The sequence below is a fragment of the Coenobita brevimanus genome, chromosome 94 (genome assembly GCF_032717465.1).
Source record: "Coenobita brevimanus isolate Jiangsu-jjx chromosome 94, ASM3271746v2, whole genome shotgun sequence".
Classification (NCBI taxonomy): Eukaryota; Metazoa; Arthropoda; class Malacostraca; order Decapoda; family Coenobitidae; genus Coenobita; species Coenobita brevimanus.
The window spans coordinates 13162693-13183333 of NC_137047.1; the positions used below are offsets into that span (position 1 = coordinate 13162693).

General features: G+C 42.2%; 1 protein-coding gene and 1 non-coding gene across 2 annotated transcripts in view; one reads left to right on the top strand and one right to left on the bottom strand.

Moving 5' to 3' along the window:
- The window catches only part of LOC145413007 (uncharacterized), a 468549-nt gene that overhangs the window by 23891 nt on the left and 424017 nt on the right, over positions 1-20641 (top strand). The window contains exon 2 of the mRNA XM_080282828.1: positions 587-674. Within this exon, the coding sequence (XP_080138954.1) occupies positions 587-674 (88 nt within the window). The remainder of the gene's footprint in view (positions 1-586; positions 675-20641) is intronic.
- On the bottom strand, positions 2113-2231 carry LOC145413054 (5S ribosomal RNA). The gene has a single exon (XR_013899664.1). It is a non-coding gene; the product is annotated as a 5S ribosomal RNA (ribosomal RNA).

Here is a 20641-nt window from a genome sequence, read left to right on the forward strand (position 1 = left end):
CTCCCAATCGCAGTGATCCAAAGTGAAACTCCCCCATTTATTATTATCTACAAGTAACATAATAATTAATTCAAACTAACAATCGCAGTGAGGTAATATTCCATTCAAGTGACAGTAAAGAATATCCACGACTGCCCTGTGCCACGTGTTAATATATATTGGATCAGTCTATGTAAATGAGTGTAATATTGTATCTCTGTTCTCCTATGTACTAAATATCGTTGTATGTACACTGTAATGAGTAGAACTTAAGCAATAGATGTGATACAGTATACTGTCTCTTTTTATGCCCTGTTCCTTTGTTAGTGCATTACATCCGGTCTAGTAAAAGGACCCCGTTCCAGTGCTCGTGTTTTTACGACGAGAAGTCGCCTTAAAAACACAGCATTACAGTTTTACAGGGAGGGTCACTAATCCTCCACCAACCCCACTTGACACGTAGGGAGAACAACCAAACTTTTAACTCTTGTATGCTGTAAACTGCCTGTGGTTAAAAGAACCAGTTATGAGTAATGATACAAGTAATGTAAGACAAATTAATGTTGATGTTTCCTTCACCGGTGCACGTGTTGTGTACAACGAGCAGAGACGAACAGTGCCAGAAAGGGAGGCAGGCGGCGCAAGTTGGGCGAGATTGTGTTAGTGGCACCGGGCAGGGAGGCGAGTACTTAAAGGTATTTATATAACTGCCTTTTCATCCAGCTGATACTTGTTCATTCTCTTCAAATTCACTTCCTAACCGGTAAGTAGCTACATTAACTTCTGGTGGCAGGTGGCGCAAGTAGGATGAGACTATTTAGAGGCACCGGCCAAGGAACGAGGAGACTATACCTCATACCAATTAATCTGGCCAGGCATGTATGGCAACAGTGTTCCTGCCGAGATTCTGATTGGCTGGAGGTGTTTGTTCGATTTCGTTGTTGCTTAAACCGATACTCTCTTTATTATCAGATATGATACTGAGTTTGTCGACAATACAATCGTCAAAAGCAATAAGAAATCCGTTATATACTTAACAACAATGAAATTTGCGTAGGAAGATAGAAATATGAGTCAACAAAGTATTATAACAGTCCAAGTCAAGGTCAGCATTCGAACAATTCTTTTAAATCTCCGCACTCGATAAAATTAAAGAAAATTAAGGAAACCTGCTTAATCTAAGCGCTGGTGTAACACATTTAAATTTTAAGTTCAGTCCGTACTATGATAATAGAGGAGATGTAATGAAATAGTTTCCTTTACTCTACTTTGATTTTCGCAATTTTTTCAAACCTGCCTCCCCGCACAACTCGTTTTCTCATCAGAATTTAATTATTCAGAGTTGTAGCACGATTTACGGGTGCAGACTGAACTTAAAATTTAAGTGTGTTACACCAGTGCTTAGATTAAGCAGGTTTCCTTAATTTTCTGTTATATTATCGAGTGTCGGAGATTTAAAAGAATTGTTCGAATGCTGACCTTGACTTGGACTGTTATAATACTTTGTTGACTCATATTTCTATCTTCCTACGCAAATTTCATTGTTGTTAAGTATATAACGGATTTCTTATTGCTTTTGACGATTGTACTGTCGACAAACTCAGTATCATATCTGATAATAAAGAGAGTATCGGTTTAAGCAACAACGAAATCGAACAAACACCTCCAGCCAATCAGAATCTCGGCAGGAACACTGTTGCCATACATGCCTGGCCAGATTAATTGGTATGAGGTATAGTACTTTAAGGCACTTATGTAACTGCATTTCATGCAGCTGACTGCTGACACTTGTTCATTGTCTTATAATTCACATCTTAACCAGTAAGTGCAGTAACTTTTGGTGACTGCCCTTTCTGGCCAAATGCTTTTTGGACAAGAAGCCCCCTTCCCCTCTTCTTTTTTTTTTTTTTTTTTTTAGGTCATCAGTTTGACAGATGCAGAAGGTGGGTAAGCATGTGGTTTAGTTGAAGCAGCAGAAATACCGATTCACTTTCTCTTCTCATTGGTTGCTTTCTTTTCATTCATTCATTGCCAGACGCCATGTATCCCAGACGGGGTGGCCAATGGCTTAGAGTTAACTGTTTTACAGGGAGGGGCACTAATCCTCCACCAACCCCACTTGACACGTAGGGATGCCAACAGCATCTGGTGTTCCCAGGCGGTCACCCATCCAAGTACTAACCAGACCCAACGTTGCTTAACTTCGCTGACCGGACGTGAAGCGGTGTACTCAACGTGGTATGGCCGTTGGCTTGCTTTCTTGATTTTTTTAATTATTATGGTAGGAAATGATTGTTGTTGTTGTTGTTGTTGTTTCTGGCACACTCTCCTGTCCAGGAGTTCTGTTTTACAACTTATGGCTTCTTTTCTTGTTATTTATTTATGTTTTTTTTTTTTTTTTTCGTATCCCGTATTTATTTCTATTGTTCTTTTCTCATGTTTAGTATTACACTCCTTTCAGTATTTTTTCTACAGTTTCTGCAACTTTAACTATGGTATATCTTTTTCTTGAATTATTCCATTTATTGTTTCCTTCACTATTATGTTCTCCATTATGTCTTCATATGCCTTGCAGTGAAACAGATGAAGTTGCATTTCTTCTTCCTCCTTGCATAATTCACATAGTAAATTTTGTTCATATTTGTTTTTCTAGTTTTCCTTAACATCAATCATTCTCATTCTTAGCATAAATATACTTCTGCTTTTTCAAAATTAAGCTTTTCTAAATACTGTATTCTATTTCCTGTTCTGTTGCCTCATTAGTTTTGTTTCCTCGTCTCATTTCAGCTATGATTTCTTCTCTGTTCATTTCTTGTGCCTTATTTCTTATCATTTTCTTTGCCTCATTTTGTGCCATATTTGTTAAATTTTCTGTAATATTATGTAGCTTTTTCAGATCTTGTATTTCTTTCGTATTCTCCTTCATTTTCCTCACTAAGCCGTTTCATTTTTACTTCCATTGCATCCTCATTTCTGTAGTTTAGCTCTATATAATATTGTAACTTTCTTGTATTTATCTTATATTCCATTTTCATTTATTCTGTTTCATATAGTACCAGGTAGGGCACATTTTGGTGTCGTTCTTGGTAATTTTAGTTTTGTTAAATACTTTGTTTGGAATTCATTAACCTCTTTTCTTTCTTTTTCTTTTAACTTTTTCCAAGTTTCTGCTCCAAACAATAGTGCTGGTGTTACACTTGTGTCAGACAATTTTAATCCTATCATAACTCTTCTAAGCTTCATTTCCTTTTTATTTATTTATTATACTGATACTCTCATTCATTGCCACTTAGCTTTATTAATTCTGTTTTTCATGTCTTCATTTTGCTTCCCATGTGGCTGGATTATATTCCCCAAGTACTTTTGGCTTGATGTTTCTTTTGTCTTTTCCATCAATGTCTATCTTACTACTTTTCCCCACTAGTGCAGTTTTGTTTGATTTGTTGATCATTCATTTTTAGCTTCTTTAGTTTCTGAAACACCTGTATAGTTCTAATTATTCCTTGTATATCCTTCTTTGGATATACAATTATATCATCTTGAAATATTAGGGGACTTATTTTTACCTCCCCCACACCTTCCATTCCTTCCCCTTTGACTCTGTCATTCTACTCAGAGCATCCATTGTCAGCGAGCTTGCTCCTAGCACTGAACCTTGTCTTATCATTTCTTTGACCCGTACCTCATTACAAGTTCTTATTTCTGTTACTGATATTAATATATTTTCTGAATTTATTTTATATATCGGTGTCCAATTTTTACCTTTTATTTCTTTCAGCCAAAGTTTTTTCATTACTTCTTTTAACACCAATTTTGATATACCTGTACCGTACCCTGCTGTTATGGTATTTCTTCTTTCTTTTTTTGAGCTTCTTCAGCCAAATTTCTTATTGCAAACTGATGTTCTCTAACTGATTTTCCTCTTCTTGCTCCATATTGGTACTCACTCATGTTTTCTAATTTTTCATTCTCGCTTGCGTCAATAATTTTTTGTAGCATTTTCAGTAAATGAGAGTTTTGTATAATTCCTCTGTAATAATGAATGTTTACTGCTGATTTTGTTTTCCATGTTCTTTTTTATCATTGTCCATACCAACAGCGTATAAAGGTTGCAAGATGTTGAAAATAAAAGGGAGAGAGGTTGAGGAGCTGAGATTGGATTATGAATTGGATCAGATGGGGGAGGTGGAAGGTGTGTGCAAGACATTCACAGAAGAAATCTGAAGCATGTGAGGCGGTGTGTGGGGGTGAAAAGAAGACGAAAGAGGGTGCATGGAACAGCATAGTGGAATGAAGAGGTGCGACAAGCTGTGGCACAAGAGAAGAAAGTAGCCTATATAGTGGGCGGATAGGAAGCAGAGGCATGAAGTTGATATGGGGTAGTGAGTTGTATGTAGAGAAGAAGAGGGAGCTGAAAAGATTATTAAGAGAGAGTAAGAAGAGTGAATGAGGAGTTTGGAAGGATTTTGATTATAGAGTGGAGGGAATGTAAGAAAATGTTCTGGAAGGATGTAAAGAGAGTTAGGGTGATAAAGAAGGTAGCTTGACAAGGGAGTGAAAGATAAAAATGTTGGATTGCTGGTGGAGAAAGTAGAAAAAGTGAGCAGGTGGAGAGAACTTTTTAAGGAATTCCTACTCAGAGAATGAAAGTAATGCAAGTATGTGGCTGGGAGAAGGAGGGAGATGAGAAGAGGAGAAATCAGTAAGATGGCAATAGTGGAAGCAGTGAACAAATACAAACTGGAGAAAGCCCCGGGAATTGAGGTGTGTGGGAAAGTGCAGAAGCATGGGGGAGAGATAGTACCGTAGCTGAATGGATATGGAAGATGTACAAATTGGCTTGGGAGGAAGGTAGAGTCCCAGAGGATTGGAAGTCAGGTATACAGTAATAATTCCCCAGTGCAAAGGAAAAGAGGGAAAAGAAGTGTTTGGGATATTTATTGACAGCTCGGGAAGGAACAGAAGAATTAGTTGGTGAAGAACAGGGAGTTTTTAGGAAAGGAAGAGGTTGTGTAGATCAGATAATCTTCTTAAGGTGTTTAGTGGTAAAGTTTTCAGAGAAGAGAAAGAAGTTGTATGTGGCCTTCATGGATTTGGAGAAAGCATGTGACAGAGTGGATAGGTAAGGAATGTGGGAAATATTAAGAATGCAGTACCGGTATTTGGAGAAAATGGGAAGTTGTTGAATGCCATGAAGAATAGCCTATGAATGAGGGTGCTAGGGCTGCAGTGTGTTTGAATGGTGAACTGAGTGCATTTTTCCGTCTGAATGTTGGATTGAAACAGGGAAGTGTCATGTCTCCATGGGTGTTCAGTCTGTATATTAATGGAGTTTTAAAAGAGATATATACAAGGCAGGACAGTGGATGTTGGAGCAGCCCCAATGAGATAGGGCAGCATTTGGAAACATCCTATTCTGTTGTTTGCAGATGATACTGTATTGTATTGTTAAGTGAAGGCGAAGGGCAACTGCAGGTCTTGGTGAATGAGTTTGGGAGAGTATGTAAGAAATGGAATCTAAAGGTGAATGTAGGGAAAAGTGAAGTTGTGGTTTTCGAGAGATATTAAGTCACTGAATGCACAGTGAGGCTGGTTAGTGGGGAAATGGAAAATGTGGTTGCATTTAAGTACAGTACTGTACTTGGATAGTATGATGAGTAGGGATGGAAGTTTGTAATAACTGAAATGAAACTTAACAAATTAATCACTGGTCTGGCCGAGATTCGATCCTGGGCCCTCACTCTCCATATGCGCACACCTTACCACTGAGCCTAACAGTGGATCCCTGCTTTGCCTCTGGGCAACATGGGCTCTTATAGACCCCATTATATGACTCTTTTCTCTCCATGGTGATTAATTCAGTGAGTTTAGAACACATGGTAGGGTAGCATCGGAGGTCACCACTGGAGATGCTGTGGACCACACCGAACAGCTCGGCCCCCAGGATGTAAGGACTAGGACGTTGTCAGTTAACCAACAACATCGTTACCCTCCAAGCCTCGCCTCACATCCCACATCGCAGCCAACCAGTGTAATAACCGAAATGAAACTTAACAAATTAATCACTGGTCTGGCTGAGATTCGATCCTGGGCCCTCAAGCTCCATATATGCGCACATTACCGCTGAACCAAACAGAGGATCCTTGCTTTGTCTCTGGGCAGCACGGGCTTTTATAGACCCCATTACAAGTTCAGAAGATAAAATGCTTGAAAGGGTACAGCAGGGAAGGATGGTTGCTGGTTCTTTGATAGCAGTGATAAGAAAGAAGGAAGTGAGCATGGAAGTAAAAATGTCGCTCTGTGATAGTTCACCAGGCCCTCAACATTCACAGATTCAACTTTCATGGGCGTCAAAGGTTCACGGATTGCTCCTCTGTGGAGCCAAAACTGAATTTAATGGGCATGATTGCAAGAAGTTGGGGTATATATGTAGTTGATGACTTGCCCACATGTGACTATTTGTGATATTTTATGCTGCTTTTAGGTCCCAGGTATGGTTTATTAGGTACAGTAGGCTATATGCACACTTGCTCGTGGGGGGTGATTTACGGCTGTAGGGACATTTTCGGGATTTTTTTTTTTTTTAATGCGAGGAAGAAGGAACCAAAGGCCATGACCCTGCAATAACAGTTCCCTCCAAGAGAAAAACAAAATACAAGAGAGAGCCAAATTCAAGATCCATTCATTTCGAGATACCTGGACACACTGCATTTGAAAGACTGGAGATCATAGGCAGCAGGAAATACAGATAGAGGGAGACAGTTCCAGAGTTGACCTGTTACATAAATGAAGGGCTGGGAGTAATGGTTAACTCTTGCATTAGAGAGTTGGACAGAAAAGGGATGAGAGTTTGCTGCTAGACGTGTGCTACGCGCCCGTCATAGAGGTGGAGGAATGCATGCAGACAGTTCAGAGGAGCAGTGACCATTAAAGTAGCGATAGGAAAGAGATAAAGATGCAACAATGCGGCGAAGAGACAGAGGTTGAAGGGAGTCAGTAAGAGGAGAGTTAATGAGACGAAAAGCCTTTGACTCCATTCTATTGAGAAGAGCTGTATGTGGGGAGCTTCCCCACACATGAGAGTTGTACTCCACACAGGGGTGGATAAAACCTCTGTATAGAGTCAACAATTGTGCGGGGGTAAAGAAAGAACGGAGTCGGCTTAGCACACCCAATCTCGTGGAAGCAGATTTTACAAGTGATGTAATATGATCTTTCCAAGATAAGTCCCGAGTAAATGAAACCCCAAGCATGTTCAAGGATGATGCAGGATTAAGCTAAGTCCCGAGTAAATGAAACCCCAAGCATGTTCAAGGATGATGTAGGATTAAGCTAAGTCCCGAGTAAATGAAACCCCAAGCATGTTCAAGGATGGTGCAGGATTAAGCTAAGTCCCGAGTAAATGAAACCCCAAGCATGTTCAAGGATGATGCAGGATTAAGCTGAATATTATTAAACATTAGTGGATATACCTGTGGAAGATTTTGACGGGTTGATAGGTGTAAGAACCGAGTCTTAGATTCATTAAAAACAACAAGATTATTTTTACCCCTGTCAGAGATACGAGCCAAGTCAGACATTAGGTGTGCCATAACCTCATCCCTTGTTTGTTGAAGTAACTGCTGAGATGGGCGTTGCGGTAACCGAATGGAAACGTGAAGGGTGGAATCATCAGCGTATGAGTGGATAGGGTTAGATGTACAGCTTAGAGGGTCATTGATGAATAAAAGGAAGAGAGTTGGTGATAGGACATTCATGGGGGTCTGTGTCCCCAAACCCCCACAAATGTGGAGAGCCTGGTGTATAGTGATGCCCGCTCTAACGTATGGAAGCAAAGCTTGGACCTTGTTGGAAGGACACAAGTCAAGAGTGAGAGCAGTGGAAATGAGATATTTAAGAGGAGAATGTGGAGTTACAGGGAGAGACAGACTGACAAATGAAGAAGTGAAGGAGCATTGTGGTGTAGATGTGAAGGTGATAGAAAGAATTAGGTGAAATACATTGAGGTGGTTTGGCCATGTGAAGAGGATGGAGAGTGAGAGACTAATGAGGAGAGTTTAACGGTTTACATGTGAAGGGTGGTTGAGTTTTATTGGTCACATGGGGCTTTTCAGGGGATGTGGCTGGTCACTTGCCTTAAATGTCGGGATTAAGTACGGTAACATAGCCCCAGGTCCTTGCCAGCTGATGGGACAGTAAAAGAGTGGATAATGAGGGATGGATAGAAACATGTCATGAACGTTTCATCATTTGTATCCTGGACCCTCTAGTTTCCCTCTAAAGCTTGCTGCACTTTCATCTATTTTGTTCAGAAGTTTAATCATACTGTAGTTTAATTTATTTATGAAACCATTATATGAAAAAGATTAGTATGTGCATAGAATAAGTGCTTGCATAATGCGTGATCACACAGTGCAATTCTCACATAACATGGGAGGTGCCACTTTGTGTCCCCAAAATGTCACAACGCGGAAAAAAAAAAATAGATGTAATGCCCCCGGAGGAAGCTGGTTATTTTTTACAGCACCTGACCACGCAGTGATGATGGACATAACGCAGCGGGAGGTCTCAATTTATGTTTCAAAGTCATACTACGCAGCCAATAATCGAACGCAGTGCTAGGCTTAAAGTCTATGTCTGTCTGTTGCCAGACGCCTCAGTCTAGTAAGGGATAGTCACAAACAAATAGCCTTCATTGCACCCTTTCCAATGCCACTTTACTGCCTTGTTCCCAGCTCACATCCCCAACTCTCATACCTATCCACTTCATCCCTCCATCTCATCCTTGGCCTCCCCCTCCCTCTCCCCCCCTCCACCTCACTTGCATACACCCTCCTTGTTAGTCTCTCGCTCTCCATCCTCTCCACATGGCCAGACCACTGCAGTGTATTTCTCTTAACACTTTCTAACACATCCAAATCCACACTGCAGTGCACCTTCACTTCCACATTTGTCAGTCTGTCTTTCCATATAACTCCACATGCTTTGCTCAAATAACTCATTTCCACTGCTCTCACTCTTGACTTGTGTCCTTCAAACAAGACCCAAGCCTCATTCCCATATGTGAGAGTTGGTATCACAAGACTCATGCACCGACTTTTTTTTTTTACTTCCATGCCCTCTTCTCTGTTCCTTGTCACTGCCGTCAAAGAACCAGCAACCTTTCTTATGTTTTGTACTCTTTCAAGCACATCACCTTCTAAACTTCTGTCATTACTCATCACATCACCCAAGTACCTAAATGCACTCACATTTTCAATTTTCTCCTCATCCAGCCTCACTGTACATTCAGTGGCTTCATTTCTCTTGAAGACCATAACTTTACTTTTCCCTACATTCACCTTTAGATTCTGTTTCTTACACGCTATCCCAAACTCATTCACCAAGCCCTGCAGTTCCCCTTCATCTTCATTTAACAATACAGTATCATCTGCAAACAACAGTACAGGGAATTTCCAAACACTGCCCTCTCTCATTAGGGTTGCTCCAACGTCCACTGCCCTACCCTGTATCACTTTTATAACCCCATCCATATACAGACTGAGCAACCATGGGGACATGACACATCCATGTTCCAATCCAACATTCAGATAGAAAAATTCACTCAGTTCACTATCCACATGCAGTGTAGCCGTAGCACCCTCATATGTACTCTTCACAGCATTCAACAACTTCCCATTTACTCCATATGTTTTTTATACTTTCCACATTCCGTGTCTATCCACCATGTGATATGCTTTCTCCAAATCCATGAAGGCTGCATACAACTTCTTTCCTTTCTCCAAAAACTTTTCCATTAAAGATCTAAGAATGAATCTGATCTACATAACCTCTTTCCTTCCTAATGCCTCTCTGTTCTTCTCCAACTAATTCCTTTGTTATTTCCCCAACATTGTCAGTAAGTATCCTGCCATATACTTTTCCTTCTACACTGAGAAGACAAGTGCTCCTATGATTACCACACACTTCTTTTTCCCCTTTTCCTTTGTTCAGGGGAATAATTATACCTGTCCTCTAATCCTCCGGGATTCTGTCTTCCTTCCGGGCCAATCTGCACATCTTCCATATCCATTTTACTACTATCTCTTCCCTGTGCTTCAGCATTTCACCACACACCTCATGAGTTCCTGGGGCTCTCCCCATTTTGACTTTCTTCATTGCTTCCACTACTTCCATCCTATCTATCCATCTATTGCCAGACACCTTAATCCCTTACGGGGTGGCCACAAACAAATTGCCTCCACGTCGGCCTGTCCCCGGCCATTTCACTGCCCTGCTCCCAACTCACACCCCCTCTCTCATATACTTCCATCCTAATGGTAGGAATTCACACAATGCGGCAAGTGATAGACAAAGTGCAGATTGCATCAGCCTATGATGTACACTCAAAGCTCGATTTAAGGGACATCCATTTGTGGGATTTCAGATTTAACCCTTTAACCGCGGGTGCCATCCCAGAATGACATTGCAAAAACTAGACCAAACTGCGGGTGTCATTCTCGAATGTTTGTGAATATTTTGAATACCGCGCGTTTTTTCCGTGCGCCAATTGTTTCAAGGGAGAGTAGCTATTAAGTTCTTTCATTCCAGCCGACCCCCACCTCCCTCCTCCCCCCCCGGGCCCCCACCTCCCTCCTCCCCCCCCGGGCCCCCACCTCCCTCCTCCCCCCCCGGGCCCCCACCTCCCACCCCCTGGGCCCCCTACCCCACCCCTGACCAAACACGCATCAGTATCTGTCCAGCTGTGTGAGTGACAACACTGCTGATGTGGCAGTGAAGTGCGGGCAATTACAGTGCCTTTTACCTGCCTCATTGAACACAGAGTGGGTGTTTATCGTATGTGTAGTGTTCATATATGTTTACAGTATTATTATCAGAATGAGGTTGGCATTTGGTAATGGTGTGTGAGCGAAAAATAGTGATTACAACACCGCTGATGTGGCAGTGAAGTGCGGGCAATTACAGTGCCTTTTACCTGCCTCAGTGAACACAGAGTGGGTGTTTATCGTATGTGCAGTGTTCATATATGTTTATAGTATTATTATCAGAATGAGGTTGGCATTTGGTAATGGTGTGTGAGCGAAAAATAGTGATTACAACACCGCTGATGTGGCAATGAAGTGCGGGCAATTACAGTGCCTTTTACCTGCCTCAGTGATCACAGAGTGGGTGTTTATCGTATGTGCAGTGTTCATATATGTTTATAGTATTATTATCAGAATGAGGTTGGCATTTGGTAATGGTGTGTGAGCGAAAAATAGTGATTACAACACCGCTGATGTGGCAGTGAAGTGCAGGCAATGACAGTGCCTTTTACCTGCCTCAGTGAACACAGAGTGGGTGTTTATCGTATGTGCAGTGTTCATATATGTTTATAGTATTATTATCAGAATGAGGTTGGCATTTGGTAATGGTGTGTGAGCGAAGGTAATGGTGTGTGAGCGAAAAATAGTGATTTTAGATCGCTCACTTCTAATGGCACTGCCCATCCAGTGATAGTCAACGAAATCATGAAACCTACATCATTGCAAAGCCGAAGGTTAGTACTTTCTAATGGTACCTTATTTTTCGCTCTAGATTTATTCTGTGCAGAGTTATAAAGGTTTAAAGTTTGTTTACATTTTGGCTGGAACCCCCGCAGGAGAGGCCAGTCGGGGCAAAACAATGCCCGTGGTTAAAGGGTTAAGGGACTCCATATTCTACCTGACAAACAACAACAATATATAAAACAACAACAACATATTTTCATGTCATTTTTGTTTTGTAATGATACGTACGGTAATGCCTAGGTTATACACATTAATATGTTTCTTTATACAATACCCTTAAAATAATATTTATAATGATATAAATAATTAAAGTAATTGAACAGTCATTGCATTTCATAATAAAATCATCTTTATATGTAGTAAAACAATGGACATTTTCAGGTAAGGGACAAGTTGATTTCCCATTTAGTCCCTTAAATCGACATTTGAGTGTATTGCCATCACGTGTCTGCACGGGATGTCGTCACGGTCCACTGAGCATTCCTGCCCCAGTTGAGCCTACCCTCTCCCCGTGCTCTGGCTGCACATGTGCTGTGTGTGATTTTTACTCTTTTTTTGGGGGGGGGCCACCTGACACAGCCCGACCAGAGGAAGATGCTATGTCTGATGTTTCTGTTGACTTTGAGGGGTTTGTGCAGGAAGCAGAAGAGTGGCAATGGAGGAATCAGGATGCACAGGACTCACCTACTTCCTCAGAAGAGGACTCTATGGAGCCAGCACGGCATGACGTCTGTGCTGGGGACCAGTAGGGAGTCCTGCCCTGCCTCAGAACCTCACTCCACCTCCCCCCAGCAAGCCCACAACCTCTTCCATTCAAGGTGAGGAATCCTCCAGTGTTTGTATGTAGTGAGCTCTTTCTTGGGTAGGTAAATGTCCTGGGGAAAAAATAAAAAAAATATTGCCCCAAAGTTTGAACTTGGGGCTCTTATTTTTTTATTTATTTATTTATTATTATTATTTGTTTTATGTGACTGACTCTGGGCATAGGCTTCACAGCCTGTTTTCAAGGCCCAGTAGTCCTCTTACGTACCGTACACCTCTACATGTCACCACTTCGGCGCTAACACCCACCGTCCATACTGAATACATGCTAGGGCTGTCTTATACAGAACTGGTGTATTGGTATTAGGGGGGGTATTTTTACGACATGTCGGCGAGTCTTCTGGTAAATTAGTAAAGTCTGGGTCTTCTGGTAAATTAGTAAAGTCTGACATTTATGAAATTCAAATCCTTAAACTGTTCCCTGCCCCAGTGGGATTTGAACCCGGGTCCATTAGGACTGCAGGCCAACTCTCTACCGATTGAGCCACCAACTCCTCCATGAAACACTTTAACATGTAAATAGATGGCCCCATAACTTGAACCCGCCGTGTGTAACTTGTTACTGGCATCTGTCTTCTCCCGTTTATTTCTTGCCTGTGCCTGTCTATGTAGAAATGGAAGAGTTTGTTGATACCAACCAGAACGTCCTCCATTCTTAGGCTGCTCACTTCCTGTTCCTTCACCTCTTCCTTGAACTTATCCATGGCAGTAAGGGTCTTGCTTATTCTTGACATACACAGCACTGTATTCCCTTCCATCACACCATGCTGCACAACTTGACTCTGCCTGGTGTCGGTCTCCGCATCAGCCTCGTCTATCCGTTGCAAGACTTCCTCAAGAGGCTGTTCTTCATTAGCAGCGTGCACTTCCTGTATGTCCGCCAATGTAATGTCCTCGAAACCTGGTACAGCTTGTGCTGCTGTCAGTGTTGCTGCCTCAGCCTCGGCCATTGGTTAAATGGCTGTCTCATGGGTCGTGCATCAGTGAGGCACGAGCATTCGCCATGCATGGTTCACCGTTGCGGGTGTAATCTGGTGCCATGCATGTAGGAGAAAGTCAACTGCGTCCTTCACTGTAAAACGACGCTAAAATGCCTCAACAGTCAGGTCACCTGTGGTGGGTCGGGATACAGCTGCTGGCAGAGATGGTACAGGAGCAGGTGCCTCATTGAGGTCTTCGTCGTGATATTCTTGTAGGGCATGAAGCTCCTCTTGTGTGTCGGTCTTCCTGTGTAGGTAGTTGTACACTTGCTTGTGGTAGAAGTGCTTGACAGTGGCGATCAGTTCTTGATCCAGTGGCTGCATTAGTGACGTTGTCCGGGGGGGCAGAAACACAACACGACAATCCTTGTGCAGATCCTCTAGGTATGGAGGGTGACTTGGTGCATTGTCCAGCACAAGGAGCATCTTAAATGGAATGCCAAATTCCCAACACTTGGCGCTGGCATCGGGGACGCAGTGCCTCGGTAACCAGTTTACCATAATGTTCCCAGTCATCCAACCATTTGCAGACTTGTACCAGTACACACCACTTGTGTCCATGTTTGTGAGGTTTTTGTAGCACATTCGATGTGAAGCTGTGTGTACAACAACTGGCCTCATCTTGTGGCTCCCAGACAGGTTTACAGCGAACATTATCGTCATCTTACACTTTTGGAGCGTGCAAGCAGGGGCTTGTTTCTGTTTTTTAGTGATGTAAGTTGATTTGGGCATAGCTTTGTAGTATAATGACATTTCGTCAACGTTGTAGGTCTGGTCCTTGGTGTACTCTCCTTCTTCAAGAAGTGCTTTAAATATCACAGGATAGTCTCTCGCAGCCAGCTCGTCGGCAGAGGCACGTTCACCAGACACTTTGATGTGATGGAGTTCCTTGCACTTCAGAAAACGGTGCAGCCATCCCACCGATGCCTTGAAAGGTTTGTCCACATTTAACTTGCAAGATGCTGCCTTGTAAAAGAGCTGGGCTTGGTTCTGAATAAATTTGCCATTCAGTGGAACACCTTCCTTCTCCTTCCTCATTATGAAGGTGGCAAGATACCGTTCCATTAGTATCATCGCACGATTTCCCACCCAGGAACGGCTGTCTAGGTCAGATGCACCATACGTCTTCACTAGAGCCCTGATGGCATCTCGGTTCTGCCACACAGTCCTCACTGTTGATTCAGCCAGTCCCAGAGCTTTCCCGATGGCGGCGTTTCCTTGTCCCTCCTCCTTCATCTTGATAATCTCTAACTTGGTTGCATGCATCAGAAGTTTTTTTTAACTCTTGAGGCTGGAGGCATGGTGCGGCGAAATACTGGCCAGGATGGAGCAGCAAAAAAAACGCCACACATTGTGCACGACAGGTTAGCTGCAGAGAGCGTATCCTCACTGTGCATAAACCGGGACTGTTATGGCTCGCCCGCCGCCTTGTACCCCAAGTTGCGCAGTAGAATGCCCGGGAATTTCTGCACATCAACGTGAAGACACATGACGATGGACATGTTGTGTGGTGAGGGGGTCACGTACAAATGGAAAATGGCGTTTTTGAGCCACTTTTTGCCTCTACCTTGCATTCTGTGAGGTAAACTCATGCATTCAAGGTTTTTGGTTATGATTTTTGGTCACTCTCCCACAATGCGATTCACACACTATGATCTCGGGCACTGTGCGAGCCCACTGTGTACATATATGTATATACTGTGTATATATATATATATATATATATATATATATATATAAATTTGCTGTATATAATTTTGTGCATGTTATAAGGAGTTTGTGTAATCAGTAATTTTGTGAAATCCCAAGGGAATTCTTGAAATTAGTTTAATTTAGGATGGGTTAATTACGATTAAGGCAATTTAAGTTGCAGTTAGGTTAGCCTTGGATAATCTTGGTTAGGTTTAGGTTGGGTTAGGTTAGGTTAGGTTAATTTAATTTAATTTAGATGAATGGTAAGTTATGTTAAGCATTCATCCAAATTAATGTAACTAACCTAGGCAAACCTAACCTAAACTGAAATGAACCTAGAATATTCTAGCCTATCCTAACTGCAGCATAAATTAACCTTATATTAATTAACCCATCCTAATTTAAACTCATTTCCTGAATTTCCTGGGGATTTCATGAAATCACAGGTTACACAAATTCCCTGTAATATATAAAGTGTGTGTGTGTGTGTGTGTGTGTGTGTGTGTGTGTGTGTGTGTGTGTGTGTGTGTGTGTATGTATGTATGTATGCATATGTATATAATGTTATGACTCGCCCGCCGCCTTGTACCCCAAGTTGCGCAGTAGAATGCCCGGAAATTTCTGCACATCAACGTGACGACACATGACGATGGACATGTTGTGTGGTGGGGGGGCCACGTACATGGTTTGGCCATGTGGAGAGGATGGAGGGTCAAAGACTGACGAAGAGAGTGTATGTGAGTGAGGTGGAGGGGGAAAGAGGGAGGGGGAGGCCGAGGATGAGATGGAGAGATGGGGTGGAGAGGAATATGAGAGAGGGGGGTGTGAGTTGGGAGCAGGGGAGTGAAATGGCGGGGGACAGGGCGACTTGGAGGCGATTTGTTTGTGGCCACCCCAAACGGGATTGAGGCGTCTGGCAATAGATAGATATATATATATATATATATATATATATATAGATATAGATATAGATATATATATATATATATATATATAGATAGATAGATAGATATAGATATATATATATTATATATATATATATATACATAAATACATATATATATAGGGATACCCCGGTTTAGCAGTGCAGTTAATTTGGTAAAAACCTATCATTAGGTGGGGTCTCGTATATCGGGGTAGATTTAACATGTAAAGTAACGGGATGCGGTTTTCAGCCTTGGATTTCCCCCCCAACCAAGTGCAAAACTCACCCAAATGAGCACCAAAACAAGTTTAAAGCCAATCTAAATGGCCTAACAGCTGTAAAAGAAGCTAACCTAAGCCTAACACCTGTAAATAACTCACTAAAACCAACACATAAAATCTGAAAATCGTCAAATATAAGTCTGGAAAAAATCAAGCTTAGTTAACTGTACCTGAAAATGACAATGTTCGCCCCACCTATGGCTAAAACACATTAATGTAAGTCTAAAAGCAGTTTATGAATGAACGTAAGCACACAATTTTAGTCTAAAATATAATCAAAATCAGTAAAAAAAAAATCAAAACCCATCGTTAAACTGGGGTTTGGTCATCGTTAGGCGGGTTATGGTGGTATTTTTACCCCCATCATTAAGTGGTAGGTGGTGGCGACCATCATCCACTCACTTCATGTAGTGCTTCCTACTTCTTCCTTAGCCTTTCTCATTCTTTTTTTGTGCCTGCCCTCCTCTCTTCCTATTTCTTCCATCTTTCCTGTCACTTCTTATTGCATTTCTTTCCTTTACAGGTGGCTTTACATTGAATGACAAGCCAAATGGTTTCCTGTAAGCCAAGAAACCATTTACAACGCTGGGTGGTAACCATATAACCAAATCATACGTGCTCCCTACGTGTCAACAAGTGGGTTGGTGGAGGGTTAGTGCCCCTCCCTGTTAAACAAATAACTCAAAGTCAAACAGCCACGCCTTATGGGATTATGGCGTCTGGCAATACAGTAGATAGATAGATAGATTAAGCCCGGGTATCACATCTAGGGGTATCGTATATCGAGGTACACCTGTATATATATGTATGTGGCACAAGGGCATAAGAGTAAATGCAGTTAAAACAAAAGTGATGGTATCCAGGGTTGGTGGCGGTGCTGTCAAAGAAGAGGGAGAGTGGCCATGTGCTGTTTGCCACAAGGGCTTTGGAAGTAGTTCCATCTTGTGCAGTGTCTGTGATAAATGGATGCTTAAGAGATACAGTGGTATTAGAAGTAGACTGCGAGATACCGGTAATGCTGATTTCATGCCTGCAGTGTGTCTGGGAGAGCAAGTGGAGATTGTCAGGCGTGAAGGGCTTGCACTTGCTGGTGAGCATCTTGAGTGTGTGATAGAGTTTTGTTTTTGGGACACGTGTTATGTGCTGGAGGTGGGGCTGGACCTATCTCTGTAGCTAGAGTGAGGAGTGGTTGGTAGAAGTTCATGGAGCTGTTGCCTCTCCTGACATTGAGAGGGGCTCTTCCTCCGTGCTAAGGGATCTTTGTATGCAGCATGTTTTAGGAGTGTAATGCTGTATGGTAGTGAGATCTGGATAGGAAGGGAAGAGGATATTCACAGGCTCAAATGTGCAGAAATGACAATGTGAATGTGCAGTGTGTCCCTGAGTGTGAGGCCTGAGGGGGCAAGGTTTATGATGGAAGAGCTGAGAGGTAGGAGGGGACTGGAGTGTATTGGTGTTATGATGAGGAGAGGTAGATTGAGATGGTGTGGGCATGTGGAGAGGATGGGGGATGATAACTGGGTGCAGAAAGTGAGAAGTGTTAATATTGGGTGGGATTTGATCTCAGGTCCTTGTGCTTGGTACGTACACACATTACCACTGAGCCAAAGAGAGAATCCTCTCTTTGCCTCTAAGCAATGCGGGCTTTTATAGACCCCATTACATCACTCTTTTCTCCTCTTGGTGATTAATTTGGTCAGTTTCAAACACATGGTAGTGCAGCATTAGAGGCCACCATTGGGAATGCTGCGGACCACACTGAATAGCTCATCCCTGGGATGTAAGGACTAGGACGCTGTTAGCTAAACAGCAACATCATTGCTCTCCAAGCCTTTGCCTCACATCCTGCACCGCTGCCAACCAGTGTAATAACCGATATGTAACTTAGCAAATTAATCACCGATCTTGGCCGTGATTCAATCTCAGGCCCTCGCGCTTCATACGCGTGCATGTTACCATTGAGCCAAAGAGAGGATCCCCTCTTTGCCTCTAAACAGTGTGGGCTTTTATAGACTCCATTACATGATGAACATGTGAGATTGTTGTCCATTATTTATAGATGAGTTTATACTTCATTTTTGTATGTACTTAATTCTCAAGTGCACCACATATTGATTTGCAGCACCATTATTATCGTCCACCTAGTGAGGCGATAATGTAATCGCCTGCATCTGTGTGTGTGTGTGTGTGTGTGTGTGTGTGTGTGTGTGTGTGGGGCCATTACCAGATTATCTCAAAATCAAGTGAGCAAATTGTATCCAAATTTTGTGGACAGTATCCCTGCATATATGGCTTGTTTGTTAATATTTCTGGCAAAGCTGTGATGATATTCCTCCAATTGCCAGAGGATTTTGCAAGAAAAAATACATTCTTTATTTAGCTCTCCATCATTGACCATTTACTACCATACCCTCAATGAAGAGAATGGCTATTTAAAGGGCAACTATTAGATATTCTTCAAAGGCCTGTTATACTCATCTACTTTCAGCATAACACCCCTGACTTCAGGCTTCTGAATGCTGATGTGATATTTAACTTGGTCGGAGTAAATAGCAAAATCATACGACTTTTCGATTTCGGTGAAGCTGGAATGATGTGCGTCCAATTGCCAGAGGATTACTAATCTAATTTTTTAGTGATGGCAGGCAATATGTATTTGAGGGGGAATGCTTTGGCTTTTATCGCAGTGCAGTATTATTATTACTTATTCTGTTAGAAAATATTGTTGGGATGGTTTAAGGCAGTGTTAATGAAGGATGATGTTATGGACCATTTCTGCCTCTGTTTTTTCCCATGAGACACTAACTCCTGTTTCTGTAAATTTGATAATCATGCCAGCTTCTGTACATTTTATGGATTTACTGTACCTTGTGTTTTGCACTATGCCAATCCAGATTTCAGCCATACTGATTTTTTTTTTTTTTAACTCAGGTCAGTTGCCACCATTCTGTACAGTACAGACATGTGCACCTTTAAGTCATATTCAGCTTGTTGATTTTAATTTTGATTGACTCATATAGTACTGCATCCCATATAATGATTGCTGAGAGGACGTTGAAGAATACGTGCTTAGATTGAATTCGGTGCGGGAATACCTCAAAACAGCTAACTCAGAGACAAACGGCCACCCCTTATAGCATTATGGCTTCTGGCTATAGATAGATAGCTTTCTGAATTAAAGAAATAATCCCAGCCTTGGACCAGGACGGACCATACGTTGATGACTAAGGAATGGACAAAGGACTTCCTGAGGGTGGGGGCATGGAATGTGAGAGGAGTGAATGATTAAAGAGAGAAAGATTGTTCAGGTGCTTGAGGATGCAAGAATGGATGTATGTGGATTGACTGAAACTAAATGGAAAGGTGAAAGGGTGAGAGAATGGGAATACGGTTTAGGAATATGTGTGGGAGTTAATGAGAATGAGAGGGCAAGAGAGGGAGTATGTCTGATGATAAGCAAGAAATGGAAGGTGAATATAAGAGAGTATGGAACAATGGGTGCAAGGATAATATGAGTGAGGATGAAAATAGGTATACAAACTTGGGCAATTGTATGACAGTGGACCGAGTGGTGAGAGTGAAGTATGAGTTTTGGGCAAGTGTAGAAGCATGTATGGACAAGTTTGAGAGGAGCATGAGAGTGTTTTTGATTGGAGACATGATTGGCAAAGTTGGGAATGTACAAGTGGATGGAGTGGTTGGTCAGTGGGGTGTGCCAGCTGAAGTAGATGGGAATGGTAGTACTTTGGTGGACATCTGTGCTGGTACGGGGTTGACAATAGCCAACACCTTCTTTCGGCATAAGATGATCCACCGGTATACATGGAGAGTCATGAGGAGGATGAACAGTGAACTTGTTGAATGAAAGGCAATGATAGATTACGTGTTTGTGGATGAGTGAATGAGAAGACAAGTGTTGGATGCAAGAGTGTGGAGAGGGTGGGGGAATGGGATCTTGGACCATCACTTAGTGATAGCCAAGGTAAGGCTGCAACAAAAATGGGTGAAGAGACGAAGGGGAAGACAGGAGGAAACAGCCCCTGTGAGATGAGTGAAGTTGCAAGACAGTGAGAAAATGGCAGAGTATAAGAGCATGGTGAAAGAAAGATCAGGAAGGTATGAGTTAGAGCAAATGGAAGGGGTGGAAGATGTATGTAAGATAATCACAGAAGAGATAGGTGCAGCGTATGAGGTGGTTTGTGGAGTGAGGAGGAGATGCAGGGGTTTGCAAGGGACAGCATGATGGAATGATGAGGTGAAACGAGCTGTGGAACAAAAGAAAAAGGCATATAATGAATGGCTAGCAAGTAGAGGTAGGGGAAAAGATGAGAGAGAGAAGAGAGAGGTATATGTAAGCAGAAGAAGGGAGGGTGAAGAAATTGGTGAAGGAGAGTAAGAAGAAAGTGAATGAAG